At 45.2% G+C, this 15,152-nt stretch overlaps 1 protein-coding gene across 1 annotated transcript; it reads left to right on the top strand.

The window, feature by feature from the left end:
* Positions 1-928: 928 nt before the first annotated feature.
* LOC125946534 (uncharacterized) lies at positions 929-12,323 on the top strand. Its single transcript, XM_049670033.1, has 5 exons — positions 929-1,232; positions 8,366-8,502; positions 8,593-8,660; positions 10,503-10,601; positions 12,113-12,323. Exons 1-5 carry the CDS (start codon positions 1,119-1,121, stop codon positions 12,277-12,279), a joined length of 585 nt encoding a protein of 194 aa, XP_049525990.1. The 5' UTR covers positions 929-1,118; the 3' UTR covers positions 12,280-12,323.
* Positions 12,324-15,152: the final 2,829 nt, after the last annotated feature.

The following is a 15,152-nucleotide window of genomic DNA, read 5'->3' as shown; positions in this document are numbered from 1 at the left end:
GATAAATTTGATATCTTTTTCGTCATTGTGGAGAGGCACATTCCCACTGGTACCTACCTAGTTAGCCAAGTTGGCGGCAACGACGCTCATTGAAGGGCGGCACACACGTACTGGCACATACCCCGTGGCACAAATTAGAAACAAAGAGGTTCATTGTACACCAGCACAGCCAATGTGGCACATACTCGCTACTCCGAGTCGACGTCAAAGTGTTACTTTGAGCAGCGATAACTGAGCGACCCAAGTTAGTACGATGGCTGGTTTCCAACCCTGTTCTCTGAGCAACGCAGCGCGATGCGCTACCCATTCGTCCACAGACTACCGAGTGACTCAAGTAGGCCAGAAAACGGTTTGATACCAACATACAAGCTTAGATAGATAGATGGATAGATAGCCCCCGGAAAGGGCGTGATGTACCCTAAGAATCCTAGCGCATTAAAAGCAAGCTTCATTTTTTTACGTGGAGATTTCTGAATGAAATGTTTAACAGTGACCAGACACTCTTTTTCTACTGATGCCGTGAAAGCGCACTATAAGGAAACTATCTGCGCTGGTTCAGAATATACGCGTATTACCTCTACGGTGGCCAACTGGCAAGTACGTGAATTGCTACTATGGTCTTGTACAAGGAACAGGTTTGAGAAAAACTACTAGAGGCATTTTACCCCGTTGTCAACATTTATGAGCAATTTGGGACCTGCGCATTTCTGGTAGAGACGCATGTGTAGTGTAAGAAATATTACATAAAAACAAAATAAGAGTCATAATGTCGCGGTCTGCTAAATATAGGGTCGATAGTAGACGAAGAATAACATATTGGCATGTGTTTTTTTTTTCGTTAAGTGCAGCTAGCAAACAATACTTTTTGTTGTATGACATATGACATAGCAACTACGCGCGCTCGTTTACAGGAAACGAATTGGAATTCAGCAAACACGGTACAATATCAGTGCCAACGCCAGTATGCGATAATAATGTGCCCCACACCTGTGATCTTACTTCCATAGCAGCCACATGCACCTGTTCACTTGCAAGCTGCATGGTTCGTCCTTCGCAAAGCCTACAAGCCTGAGCCTTGCGCCAAGTTTCGAATTTCTTGAGGGTAATTTTTTAATAACATGGATTGTAAACAATATTTCAGTGCCCTTGCTTTTCTGGCTCTCGTGGAAATCTTAAAATCCGAAACTGCCTACTATGGAAAAGTTGACATTCGGACGCCGGACATTAAGAAGGTAAATCTTTTTCTTTTGTCACCCGTAATACCATGCAAGACCTTCGTCATTGCATTTCTATTACTAATTTTGATGCGACAACAAACTTGGAAGCGTGGCATTTAAAACCATATATCAATGATTACTTGGTTTCAGCGATAACAACTGTACGAACGTTGTGAGATACGTAGATGCAATAGACGAAACCTACTAAGTGAACCAGTATGCTCAATAACTTACACTAAACCATAAAATGGGGTTTAAAGCCAGAAATACATGTGCTTTCAGAATTTGAGCCCTCTGCGGCAAAAAAAAAAAATTATGGCCATGCTAGCCTGGAGCTACGCAGCAGACAGATTACCTGATACCTACATGCTCACGTGCATTTATGGCAACATATGTAACACTTTTAATCTTGCTTTAGCCGACATATCACGCTTAATGTATTGTGTTAATAGGATACTTTATTCCATATTATTACGAATTATTGGTCATTTATAGTATTCAACAATTTAATCCTGCTATGTAAAAGTCATATTAACGAATTCTTAAGCGCTTACATAATTTCTACAAGAAAAGAAAGCGTTTCTTGGTTAAGCCCAAAATAAGAATTCAAACGTTCATTGTACGTTCATTAGAATTGTGTTCTCTGCGTATTTATCTGTTTTCATAGGTGCACTGTAAGTTTTTTGCTTGCGATGTGTAACGAGAATTGAAAGTAACTAGTAGCGTTCGTTTCTCAATTCTTTACTTAGTTGTAGCCACGGCGAAGGAAGACTCTTCTATTTAAGAGTGATATATAATATTTCAATTATATTTCACGCTGGTCTCAGCTGCCTATTCCGGCGGAAGCACCGGGATATGCAATGCAAGCTCATAATTGGAGCCCAATAATAGGTCAACCCACTTTTGATGGTCATTGGTTCTTTTGTTAATAATATGGTGATCGAAGAATTGAGAGCAGAACACGTATCTGTAATAACAAAAATTGTCGCGTGATTTATTGTTGTCCTTGTAATTATCTACAGTCGCTGGCCATCGGGATGAGTTCCGGTAGGAGGCGTGATGTATTCTATGAAAAAATAAACGTCATGAAAGCATTATGAATCACGCTTTTGTCACCTGCTGTAACATGACCACATGTTCACAATTCTTATGTGAAAACAACCAGAAAACAGAGCCGAATTTCTTATTGTTGGGAAACTAAGCGAAATGTGCTCTGTACCTTAGCGTGCTGTAGAAATATCGCATACAATTCAGCATCTTGGAAATAAATCGCTTTCGATATCAAAAAAAGGAACTCGCCGAGCGTTACTCATGGGCATTGTGAAGCCTTCGCAGAACAGGTGTGGCGCGAAGCAGAGGTAGATGATCGGTTTCCTGTATTTATTCTCCTCCGTTTGTATTTCTGCCCAAGCCACCACATTGTTCAGATTTAAAATGGCCCTCGAACCCGGTAAGGAAACAATTGCTGAGAGCCAGTGTGACGATGGTTCATGTGCATGCACTTTTTAGAAAAACATAAATTAAATACGCTACTTGAGCACAGCCGCAATCGGGAACCATTTTTGAAAATTTTTCAAGTGAAGTGTGGCCTCCATTTGCAAGCTTTTGTGACGTCCTAGATCAAACTGGTGGGCACAATTATGCAGCGTCGCAGAGAATTTTGAGAAGTTAGAAGATCAAGAGTGGCCGGCACCTCAAGCAACTGGAAAAGATTCAACGAGCGAAGTCTTTCCGACTAATTTACCTGGGTAAAATATTCACAAAAGGTCTCAAAAATATGGGTATTTCCCAATAGATAAGAACGGTTAGCACATATGGCAGCTCCCTCAAGTAATACCAAATTGTTTACCGATAAACTTGTATCGTATCAGCCGCGCATGCGCTTTTTATATGGGCCCTTCGTCTATGACATTTCTGTATGACGTGGCTATTATCAAGCAGTCACATAAAGACTATATATATCATCATGCGATCAGGAATAAATGTGATTTCTCTTGTTGCTTCCACGCTGCGTTTTCTTTGCTGGACGACGGAACATTGTGTCAACAGTTCGTTTGCTTACGCAGTAGCGCGCAGTCAGAAAAGGCGTCGCAATCTAGAAGCCCACTGGATTTAGTGATGCCACCGCATCCACTATTGCTCTCTGGAAGCACTGCGAAGAACTGGAGACGGTTTGAGCATGTGACGTCAAGTCCAAGATTCTCACAGTGCAATGGACTCGCCGAGAAAGCAGTCCAAATTGTGAAACGGATCCAGAAGAAGACGGGTGAAATGAAGGATGACTTCTGGTTGGGTCCGCTCTTCTATCGCTCGGCTCCACTGGACGAGGGCGGGTTCCCAGGAGAGCTGCTCCAAGGCGAAAGTTACACACTCAGTTGCCAGACTCCGTTCCGTGCTTCATGCAGTCGGCAGGCATCTAGGCGCAAACCACGGCGCCAAAGTTCCTTCGAAGAAAAAAAAAAACTCTGCCATAACTGAAGAAAGATGCCGTTGTGATAGTACGCGGGAAAGTGTCGGAGCGTAAAGCTCGAGTCACGGGGCTGGTAGCGCCGTGGTCGTATCGCGTCCTTATAGAAGACAACCAGATGCTTCGACGCAACCGGGATCTTCTAGCCACACGTGATTCATTCCCGAGTGACTTTGAGGAAGACGATTCTCACATCCAGCACATTTCCCAAGTAACCACGCAACCGTCACAGTCTACGACGTAGCCCACGCCAATCGGTGCCTAGGTGATCCACCCGACCACGACCACAACCCAGCCGGTTTCAGTACAACCGGGATTTCAGCCAAGTGTCTGGCATCTTGTTCTCAGATTTCTAACTTTTTAACCGAGGGAGATATGTCGTATCAGTCGCGCGTCCGCTCTCTATTGGGCCTGTCGCCTAGCCAACGCCTATTGATAGCAGGTCTGTGCGGTTTACTTTATGACGTCAGCTACTTGGACTAAACTTTAAATTGCCTAGCCCGGCGTGACGAAATAGGTGACGTCAAAATAACCCTGGTGTACTTGAGAGCGTCTTCATTAGATTATATGGCAGTCGGGCATGCTAGCACGACGTCATGAATCGAAGTGCACAGGCTCGTACTATCTAGGAGGCGTTAGTCTAGCACGATCTCTGTATGACGGGGCTGTTATCGTGCAGTCACATTGATTGTTATACATATCGTCAAGCGATCACCAATAATCATCATTTTTATTGTTGCATCCACGCTGCGTGCTCATTGCTTGGCGCCGGAACACTCATGAAGAAAGGTATAGGACCTGTGCATTCAAGCAGTAGTAACCTAAAGGCTGTAATTTGAAAAAAAGGACTTGAATTTATAGAAACAGACTGAGTAATTCAAAAGCATACAACCTGAGCAGAGCAGAAATAACGCAGCATACTGTAAATCTTGAAGTGAGCTGTGGCCTCCATTTGTCAGCTTTTGGGGTGCACCTTGCCAAACTGGTGGGCTCAAAAACATATCTTGAAAATATACTAATGCTCCTAAAGGGAACGATAAAACGGGTGTGGCTGATATTGTATAAGACATTAAGAAAAAGTAGTGCACCTTGGCACGTCAAGTGGCTCTTGTATATACGTAGAGCGGATAATCACTCTCTTACTATTTTAGGAAAATGCGGGCTAAGGGGAATGTGAACGCAGTCGCGCGCACCAGCGCATTAGGTTGAGATATCAAAGTTAATAGGGCTGGGATGCACTGAGAGGTCGCAAGAGGGAGGTAAGTGGATATTTATTTATTCATGTATTTATATATGTATTTATTTATTTATTTATAAATGCATAAACAGGAACCAGGTATTTATTGACTAAAAATTCCATACAATACTGAACACCCAATATTGCATGAAGTGGGGATACAAATTCTTGCGGAATGTTTCACGGCTAATGATGGAAACAAGACAATTCCAGAGTGATATGTCTTGTGGCAACGCTGAGTAATTAAAAGCTCTGGTTCTACCAAGTATTCGCCTGAGGCTGAGAGGATTATGAAGACACCTAGAAGTACGCAGTGGGGTTACAAGGGGCACTTTTTGTTGTGGTTGTGTCCTGAATGTGTTTGGGTGTCAGACATAAAAAGGGTATTGTTCTACGGGTACATAATGATTGAAGGGATAAGTCTACTTTAATTCGGGTGACGCCGGAATGCCGGACGAAGGCCTTCCAGCAGGCCTTCGTTCAGCAATGGATCAGAAATAATCTGACAGCAAGGCTAATTGTGATGCTTCTCTCTTATTTTACGCGAGGCTGATAAGATAGCGAAACTAAGAATATATCTTGGATAGTTGGAAAGCACTTGTGTTCTGGATGAGGAGGCATCTCTCTGGGTAATTAAGATGGGAGGCAAATTAAGGACGCTGTGATGCTTTCAGGGAGGACAATTTTTTTCAACGAGAATAATTTTTATTACACGACAGTATTCAACCTAATCATGACAGCCAAAATCTCACGCAGAAGTTGCTACTGCTAGAATGAATACTTCTGCTGCAGGTACAAAAAGCTTTCGTTGTCCAGCACTGCTACTCTCCAGCTAATAAAAATTATGCTTGTTGGGACAAAATAGCTTCGCTAAAAACGTCACAGCGTTCTTATTTCGCCTCGCATCTTGTGTAAACTTTCTTGCCGAGGCGGGATTCGAACCCGCGTACCCACGGTCCCATAGCGAGAGTCGTAACCACTAGGCTATACAGCCTTTTCTTTTATTACCTGGGTTTGACAGACAACATTTTACGAAAAAAAACAGCCACAATGACACACAGATTTTAAAAAAAAAATTATGGGGTTTTACGCGCCAAAACCACGATAATGATTATGAGGCACGCCGTAGTGGGGGACTCCGGAAATTTGGACCACCTGGGGTTCTTTAACGTGCACCTAAATCTAAGCACACGGGTGTTTTCGCATTTCGCCCCTATCGAAACGCGGCCGCAACACACAGATTACAATGTACATTAGGGGAAGGCTTAGTCAACCAGCATCGTGCTGGCTGCGTCTAATTAGAATTAGCGCAAATCCACCAGCGGTTCTAATCTTGAGAGCCACTCGGGGGGTTCCGCTGACGCTTTACGGATTTCAATAAATCAGTGCATGCTCTCACGAAAATAAATTCTTGCAGGCCGTGCATCCTTGTCAACGTAATATCCTGCCATTCTGGACCTGCCAAATACAGTGTAGGCCCATAAGCATAATTAAATCAAAAGGCACCCCATCCTCGTTATCTACGTTTAAGTACCCAATGCCATATACGGGTCAAGTGGAAATTCTTTCCTTACTGTTCTCTGTAATACATCCCAAAAATAAACGCCTTCCCAACAGTGCTCGCTTGCAGAACATGCATTTATGCAAACCCTATGATTGCATTGGAGCGTCGTCGTCTTCGTCCACAGCTGGCGCGTTCGCACGCGCTCATGTCAATGCTCTGCGAGGTGAAGGAGAGGTTTAGCGCGCTATGCTCAGGAGAGAGGTAAAGAAAATGAGAGTGAGAGAGAGACAGATGCATTCACGGAGCGGGTCTGCTGGAATGCGTTGTCAGCATTGCAACGCCGTGGAACGCGGTGTCGGCATTTCGGGTAGCTTCGCTGTGTCTTTACCTTTGCGCGGCCTAGTGCAAGCTTTCGCCTTTTTTTCTCACTCTCCCCAGCTCTGTCTCTTATGTTGAATTCCAATGGCGGAGCCGGAGCAGCCGACGGACTCCGCGAGCGAGCACTCGACTCTGGCGTAGAGCAACGCCTCCAAATCCGCGAATGGAATACAATCTGCGCCGCCGGAGCAAGGCGGAAGCGGAAGTTCTATCCTTCGGGCGCCAAGTTACCCAGGATACCTTGCGTGTTGTCATTCCCTTCTGCTGTTTGCTCCCAGTACCGCCGCACCGATCACTTGTCTTTTCAGCGCCGTTCACCCGCTTCTTAAAACTGCAAAATGGATATCTTGCCAATTAAGCGTACAACAGCTTTTGTTTGCTATTGTGAGCACACAGGATGCGGAGAAACATGGTAGGTGTCTTCGCAACTTGAAGGACGTCCTCGATGAAGCTCACTACTTCGGGCCTCTTCGCGGGAATGCGGAACATCTTGTCGAATTCCCGCTCATAAGCGGCAGTTTCAGCGTCGCTGGCACTATCCGAGAAATCGCTCGTGTCGGAACTTGAGCTTTCCGACTCGGAGCTGTCGCTATCGAGTAGCAGAAGCAATGCCGCACGCTCTGCCAAACTAGCCGAGCCGTTCATGTCGTCCGCCATTACCATCGCGAGCGCGACCGGCTGCGCCCCCCAGCTGACAAACGTCGTAAAGGAAATGCGTCACGCAGAGTTCCGGTCCACTCCGCCGATTTTGGCGGAGCATCTTTTCCTGCTCCACGGAGTCGCTCCCGCTCTGAATCCACTCCGACTCTTTCATTGGAACATTTTACTCCCGCCCTCACTCTGTCATTGGAACAAACTTGCTCCGAGACAAGCAGAAAAACTTGCTCCGACTCCGCCATTGGAATTCAACATTAGTTTCCCTATGATAGCAGCATCGTGTAAAATAACATAGAAGCATCACAATTACCCTTGCCGTCTAAATATTTTGGATACATTGCGGAATGAAGACCTTCTGAGAGCGATATCCACTTATCGCTGTCTGAGGAATTTTATTGTCCACGCAATCCACAATTCATAGATAGCATTACCATTTGTCATGGTGCTCTTTGGCCATATCTGGCCCTTGTGCCATAAAACACCACACATCATAATCATCATCATCATCATCATCATTTATCGCCGTCTTTCGTCCTCTCAGTGCATCCTAGCCCTACTAACTTCGTTATCTGAACGTTATGCGTTTTCGCCCACGACTGCATTCGGAATTTCCTTTACCTGCCCGCATTCTTTTTTATTTTCAACAGTGATTAACGGCTAAATATACATGAGCTACATGATGTGCCAAGCTACACTGCGTTTTTTTTTAATCTCTCATAAATTATCAGCCATGCCCGTTTTCTCGTTCCCTGTAGACGAGATAACCGTGGTATTAATGCATTCTCGTCAGTTCATTCTGCCATAAAACTACTTTTCTTTCTCGCTCAGAATTAGGTCGTTGACATAATTATCGCGGACTCTAATATATTCGATTAAGTTTCTTCATGCGCGCACTATTCTTTTAGTTTGTAGGTGTAAATGAACCAATATGGACGTACAAAGCAACTGGAACTACACGTGTGGAATGCAAAATGGACATGATGCAGAGCATAACCAATGAGTCAATAATCTTCAAGAGAATGTACACATATGCGGATCAAACGTGAGATATCCACTTCATTTGAAAGACAAATAATTTTAAAAGATCCTTCAAATACAGTTATTTACTATTTCAAACCTCTTTTCTTTGTAGGTTTTCAGATGTACTCGAGGGAAAGTTTAAAAAAAAATACAAGGATAAAATGTTTATACAAAAAAAGAGTAAGTAATGCACGCTGAAGAAACTCTTGGGGGATTCTTTCTCGTCTAAACGCGTTTCACTATTTATACTGCCTAATAAACGCCAATAATTCAAATATTTTATCGACTTTGAGACGTCCTTGCCCTAATGTTAGGTTGATGGCTTCAATTAAATGCAATCTTTATTTCAAGACATACATTTGTTAAAAACAAAAAAATATTGCTTGCGATTTCATTCTAATGTTTGTTCGCAATATCACTCAAGCTGTAACTTCTGGTACGCTGAAGTTTAATTTGTCATTTCCCATAGCAACGTTCAAAAGGCAGATAGAGGGCACCATACATATTTTGGCGCTGAGACAGGGTTGGCTGTGTTCTTATGAACGCCAGCGGTCCGTGAGTCGTGAACGGTCCGCGACAAGAAAAAAAATGTAGCGACGGAAGCTGAGCACACTGCACTGTTCGAAAAAGAAAAGCGGTTGACGGCGGTGGCACCACAGGTAGCAAAAGACGCCATATGGAAGCCATTTCATCCTTACATCTACCCTAGATTACGGGACAGCCGGCATTTTATCTTCTATGTCAATTGGTCGCAGTGTAGTGGCGTAAGTTAATTCGTTTATTGTATTTTAAATTCGTTTATTTGTATTGTTCAAAGCATGTCTCTTATAGTGCGAGCAAGTGTCACATAACAATATCCTATACATGAATGCAAATTGAACAGAACCTTCTACAGCATTAGTGCTTTCAGCGATGAGTTGGAGGGCAGATTAATTTTCATGTGTGACACTCGTCATACATGCAAATCATGCATGTGCAATCAAGCTGGTCAAGTTCCGAAAATACATTCATCGAAGTACACAAATGGAAAACAAGCCTTACTGAAACTTGAGAAATTTTTCATCATCACTCATTATATAGTTTATGAATATAATCGTTAGAGATTTCGGTGTCATACCCATAGACTTGTTGCAATAAATAAATTGAGGAACTGCTACACATGCGTACTGCTAAAGCCTCACAGCTGCTGTTCTAGTGTAAGAGGGAGAAGGAATTTTTATGCAGATAATGTACTCTATTTGAATACAGCGGGAATTTTGGGCTATGCAAAGTGGCAGAATGCGCCTAAAATGAAGTGTAAACATTAATTGGGCTAGCAAATCTACGGATACTCAACGCGCGTCAGCGCCATCGATGCAGCCGTCTTCATACTGTGCTGTTATCCACAGAGCACGCCTGACCTGCATGGTGAGTTGGAAGGTCTCCAGAGAAATGCAATTCATTTCGCTGCAAAAACGGTGAGGTCCACTGGACTTACTGTCGCGCTCCGCTTAATCGGCTCGGTCGATGCCAGGGCAGGGTTCTGGCTTGCGCTGCTGGTATGAGCGTTGCACGCACCCACACTAGGGTTCTTTCTGACGAGCTGTGGGCAACCACACCGTGCTGCCTGCACTGCTCTGAGCAGAAAATATACCTAATGATAGAAAAGATAGCTAACCATGAGCTAATGTTTTATCGTGCCCCTCCTGGATGGCTGCTGTGCGGCTTCATCTTCAGCAAATCATTTCCATTCCGGAATTAAAAAAAAAAAACCTCATTGGTCGTGTCGACGTTTTGAAGCGTGTGGTATCTGCAGGGCGCTGTTCTGGCAGCACAGCGACACTTGTCTCGCGTGCTGCGTCGTGCGATCTCCCGTGCGCGCATTGTCAGGACACTGTTTCGGGAGCTCTAGCACAACGCCAAACCTTGCAATTTTGTCTTCTGGGGACACTGCCAATTTTCATATATATGTATCAGTTGTCAGCAGTGAAAAATGTTGCCACAAGCAGCATTTGTGTGAAATATGTTTATCTTCCGTTTCAGGAGCTCCGTTCTACCAGTTGGAGCAGATGATATACCGGCCGAGAAATGCCAAGTGCGCTGTCATAATGATTACGTTAATTAGCCACGTTCTTCAAATACGTAAGTTCCTATACATAAGCTCCGGACTCCGTAAGCTTCAAACTGCCTCTGCCGTAGCACTCCTCCACACCTTCACGCTAACAACATGTCTAACTGAAACACAATTTTACCCACCTTCGCTACTATAGTGCGAATTCAAGTGCTGCTCCTGCTTATTGGTAGAGTTGAAAGCAGGACGCTCCCCGCAGACAGTATACATGCTCATCTCGTAAACGAACGTATTAACGCGAGAGCGGTAAGGTCCCCGTGTCGCAGAAAATCTGGTGTCGGCGTCCGGCACCATCCAGATATCCTATACGGCCACAAAAGTTCTTGTATCACTAAAATTGCCTCACAGCTTTCCTTACATTCTTGACCAAGTTATTCCTTGTAATTTTGAGAATGACAGCCCACAAGCGAACGTCATGAAACAAAACCCCAACAGCGCAGGCTTTTTACGTTATATTTTCTCAAACTGAAATATTAAAAGTGCGAAGCAATAACAGAAACCTGAAAATAACACATAGCGTTCGCCGCCACCGCGTCGAGGAAAGCCAGTGAGCAAAGTAACCGTTTCACTTCCCTGTGGACACCTAAATCATACCGCTAGGGAAGACACGCGTGTGCGCGTGCCATTGACACAGGAGCGGAAAGCTTTCACTGTTCGCGAAGGCTACTAGGAGGAGCGATGACGTCAGGGCTAGGACATAAAGCACCGGAGCGCGCGCTCGCTCTTGAGACGAATGCGATGAATTCGGATCAATGATGTAATTATGGTAAATTAAAGGCGATTGTGATAGTTCATTGCACTTGAACTATCGGATGTGTTTGTATCGCATAAAAATGCGATTAGGGAGGACAGGAAAGGTGAACATCCCACGTGAATACAATGACAAGAAAGTCGTGTTGGGGCCAAATAGAGAATTACGTTATGAGACTCGAGAGCACGGCAAGCGAATGAGAGGGTGATGCGAACGGGGCCCAATATAGCTATCGCGTTCCACTCTTAAAGGCGGAGCTTAAGCGTCCTCAGAGTTTTCTTGGCTGCTGTGGTTTTGAACTTATGCTGGTCAGAATTATTATCTTGTTCCGGTAATGCCATATAGCAAAATAAGCAAATAGCAACACGTCAGGTTGCGTCCGCGGTCTTTTCGTTGACTATCGAGCTGTGGAAAGTATCAGCACTACATCGTTTTTATTAATGATCGGTCGCCGGTCTAACAAAACAGTAATTTTTCCTACTATTTATAAAATACTGAGCTCTTCCACAGTTTATCTACCCAAGTTTCACGCTTTGAAAATGTCAAAACTAACGAGGTGTATATTACCTTGGGGTCGTAAAGCAGCAGATGTTCTCTCTGAGCAGTTAAAAATTTCCTCTATGGAAATATCTGCAATTAAGTTCACAAACAGGTTTGACATACGTTTTTTTTTCATGTTTGTATTTTGTTCTCTTAAGTGTGCATTGCATTGAAAACAGGTATGCCTTTTTTCGCGGATTATTGCTCTTGCTATTTTTTTTCTTTTTGTAGCTCCACTACGATGGTACGAGCTCTGGGTACGAAATTCAGCTATTGGGGAACCCATTCATCCAAATTGTACTACGCAATTCGACGAACTGCGCCTGCAAGAACGCCTTGTATATACTGATGATTGCCAGACAAGACTAAGCGATCTTGCACGAAACCGCGCAGAATAAGTTTTCCAATATTTACCTCCAAACACTAATAATAAACTCCGATGTTCCCGTCGATACCCACTGACATAAGGAAATAATTTGCTTGATTTTTTTTCTTCACAGAAGGCAAAGTGAGGTCCTTTCGCTTATGTTTACTTTCGTGTGGAAACGGTAAGTAGCCTTCTACCAGCTCGCTGCAGCTGGAGATATCGGGCCTTGGACTGCCGCAAAAAGTACCACGAGGACTATTTGTATTATCTTATAATTTCAACCGCATTGTTGACAGCAATGACAAGGGTACAATCCACTGAAACATCGAACAATTGGCCTAACTGGACCAGAGCCATTCTCCGCGATGACATCATGGCGCATGTCATGCGCATTTCAGCCGCATTTATCTGCCCGCCTGTCCGTGCATATCCATGACAAACTGGTGAAGGGTGGACGCAATTGTCCAATAAGCCAAGAAATAAGCTCTTGAACGAATTGCAGGCAAAAGCACCACGTAATTAAGCGTTTTCTACCCGCCTTGTTTGGGTGCCTGAAGGGTCACAGTTATAGAGGAGACCGTGGTAGGGATCTGTAGGACACTTGCTGCATATCCTCTATAAGGTGTACCTTAACCGATCGAGCATGCAGCAGATCTCAGACGATTTTTTAAGGCATGCAAGGGCTTCATTTGCACGAAAGAAATAAAGAAATATACACAATTTTCAGGTACTCATGGCATTTGCGCTGTACAACTATCGTATCCTGACAACCAGTCAAAGAAAATACGGCAATCTTCTTACTACAAGAACACGCTGTCCATGTACAAGAATGCAATTAATCTTGCACACATAAAAGTTCGTACGAAAATACTGACAGTGAGAAAAACATCACGCCCCACTCCACTGCTGTGAAGGTGGAGAACACAAAATTTAGATCAAAGGTATGAGCAAATTTTACTTTTCTTGAGCGGTGACGGCGGTCACCCCAAGGAAAGGCACAAACACACACACTTTTATTTTGATCAGCGGTCTTGATCGGCGGCATGCATTCGCGTGGAAGACTACCGCCACCTTGGGGAGTCAGAGGAAATTAGACACGCTGACGGGACCGCCACACCGAGAGTGCGGAAGGAAATACGCACACAACCGCTTGGAACGACGACCAAGAGAGGGCGGTGCGGGCGTACACATGGTCGACGTGGGTCGCACAGCGGCAAATCTTTGACAAGCTCTTATTATCTACCTGAGAGTCTGCTGACTTGGAAAATGGTGCCTATTGATAACTAGTCTACTGAAACGCATAAAAAATAAGAAATTAAATTATGGGGTTTTACATGCCAGAACCACCACCTGATTATGAGGCACGCCGTAGTGGGGGCCTCCGGAAATTTCGACCACCTGGGGTTCTATAACGTGCACCTACATCTAAGTACACGGGTGTTTTTGCATTTCGCCCCCATCGACTGAAAACGCATATCCAAGGGATGAGACGTGTAAGCTTTTGCATAGAATGAAGTGATTTTGCATCAATTTCCGGAGCTGAGTTCTTGCACACGCAGATATGTTGACGGACATGAAAAATGCATATAACCCTAGCCATAGACTAGAGCACTGCACGGGCCGATTTTTGCGGCCCGGGCCCGGCCCAGGCCCGTTTTTACATTGGGCGGCCCGCCCGAGCCCGATCAAAACTTTTATGGCGAGACCCGGGCCCGGCCCGGGCCCGGAAATAATCTACGTTACCCGCCCCGCCCGGCCCGCCACCCCTTTACCTTAAGCCCGAGCCCGGCCCGGGCCCGCGTCGAAAAACCCGAGCCCGGCCCGGGCCCGGGTCAAAAAGCACACGCCGTGCCCGAGCCCGGCCCGAGCCCGTGAAAAAACTGCTCTACCCGGCCCGGCCCGGCCCACGGGCCGGGCCGGGCCCGGGCTTTCGGGTAAGCCCGAGCCCGTGCAGTGCTCTACCACAGACAGCTTCGATGTGAAAAGACACACCACTGGCATTTTAATGTTTTCATGGCTGTCACTTGCAAAACACTCTTTACCGATCGCGAACATTCCACGGCGATTCTCCTATTCTCACCCACGATAAACCCACCCAAGTGGCATTGCTTGCGCAATGACAGCTGTAGCACTTGCTTAAATGTGAGGCATGAGGCACTAGCTGAGTGCGACCGTCAAAGACAACCGAATTGCAGCCGTTAGCCGCCGGGGTCGAACACATTAGCCTTGCAACACATACACTACCAATGCGGCGCGCACCAAACCTCCCATTCAGAAAACAACCTATGCTTGGTCGACATCTGCGCCGTCGAACTACCCACTGAAACACTCGACACTTGCACTTACGCGCAGCGACTAGAAGCTTCGACTGCAAGTAAAAAGGTAGCAGTGTTCGAGGCTGTACGTAAAGTTGGCGAGGCAAGAGTGGTCACCTTGTTTACCGAAATATCAGCATGGTCAGCCGCCCTGCCTGCAAAATTCCCCTACTCGATGCTGAAAACGGCAACACCGTGTTCATGTTGAAGCAGTGACACACTCGCTTTTTCCTCGTGAAAGGGGACCAATCGCTACCGTTCTGCATAGCGATTCGCTATCTTTGCGCGCACCTCGATTTGCTGCCCGTGACCATCGAGCTCTTTCCGTCTCACCATATGCTTCTCGGTCAACTCGGGCTTTTTGTTTCACCGCACATTGCACAATTGACTTTTCTGCCTCATACTAGCTGCTGCACGTTGATCCCTGTTGGCATCTGAAGAATTTACATGATGAATATGCTGCCCAATAAAATTAGGTTGGAGTGCATAAGGCAGGCATTACGAAATCCTGACTGGGAGCTTAGCACTGCCGTTGAAAAGGAAAGTGTACAATCACTGCATTCTACCGGTGCTAACATATGGGGCAAAA

The sequence above is a fragment of the Dermacentor silvarum genome, chromosome 7, assembly GCF_013339745.2.
Source record: "Dermacentor silvarum isolate Dsil-2018 chromosome 7, BIME_Dsil_1.4, whole genome shotgun sequence".
Classification (NCBI taxonomy): Eukaryota; Metazoa; Arthropoda; class Arachnida; order Ixodida; family Ixodidae; genus Dermacentor; species Dermacentor silvarum.
The sequence above is the reverse complement of the archived record's forward strand: the minus strand, read 5'-3'. Positions and strand labels throughout refer to the sequence as shown.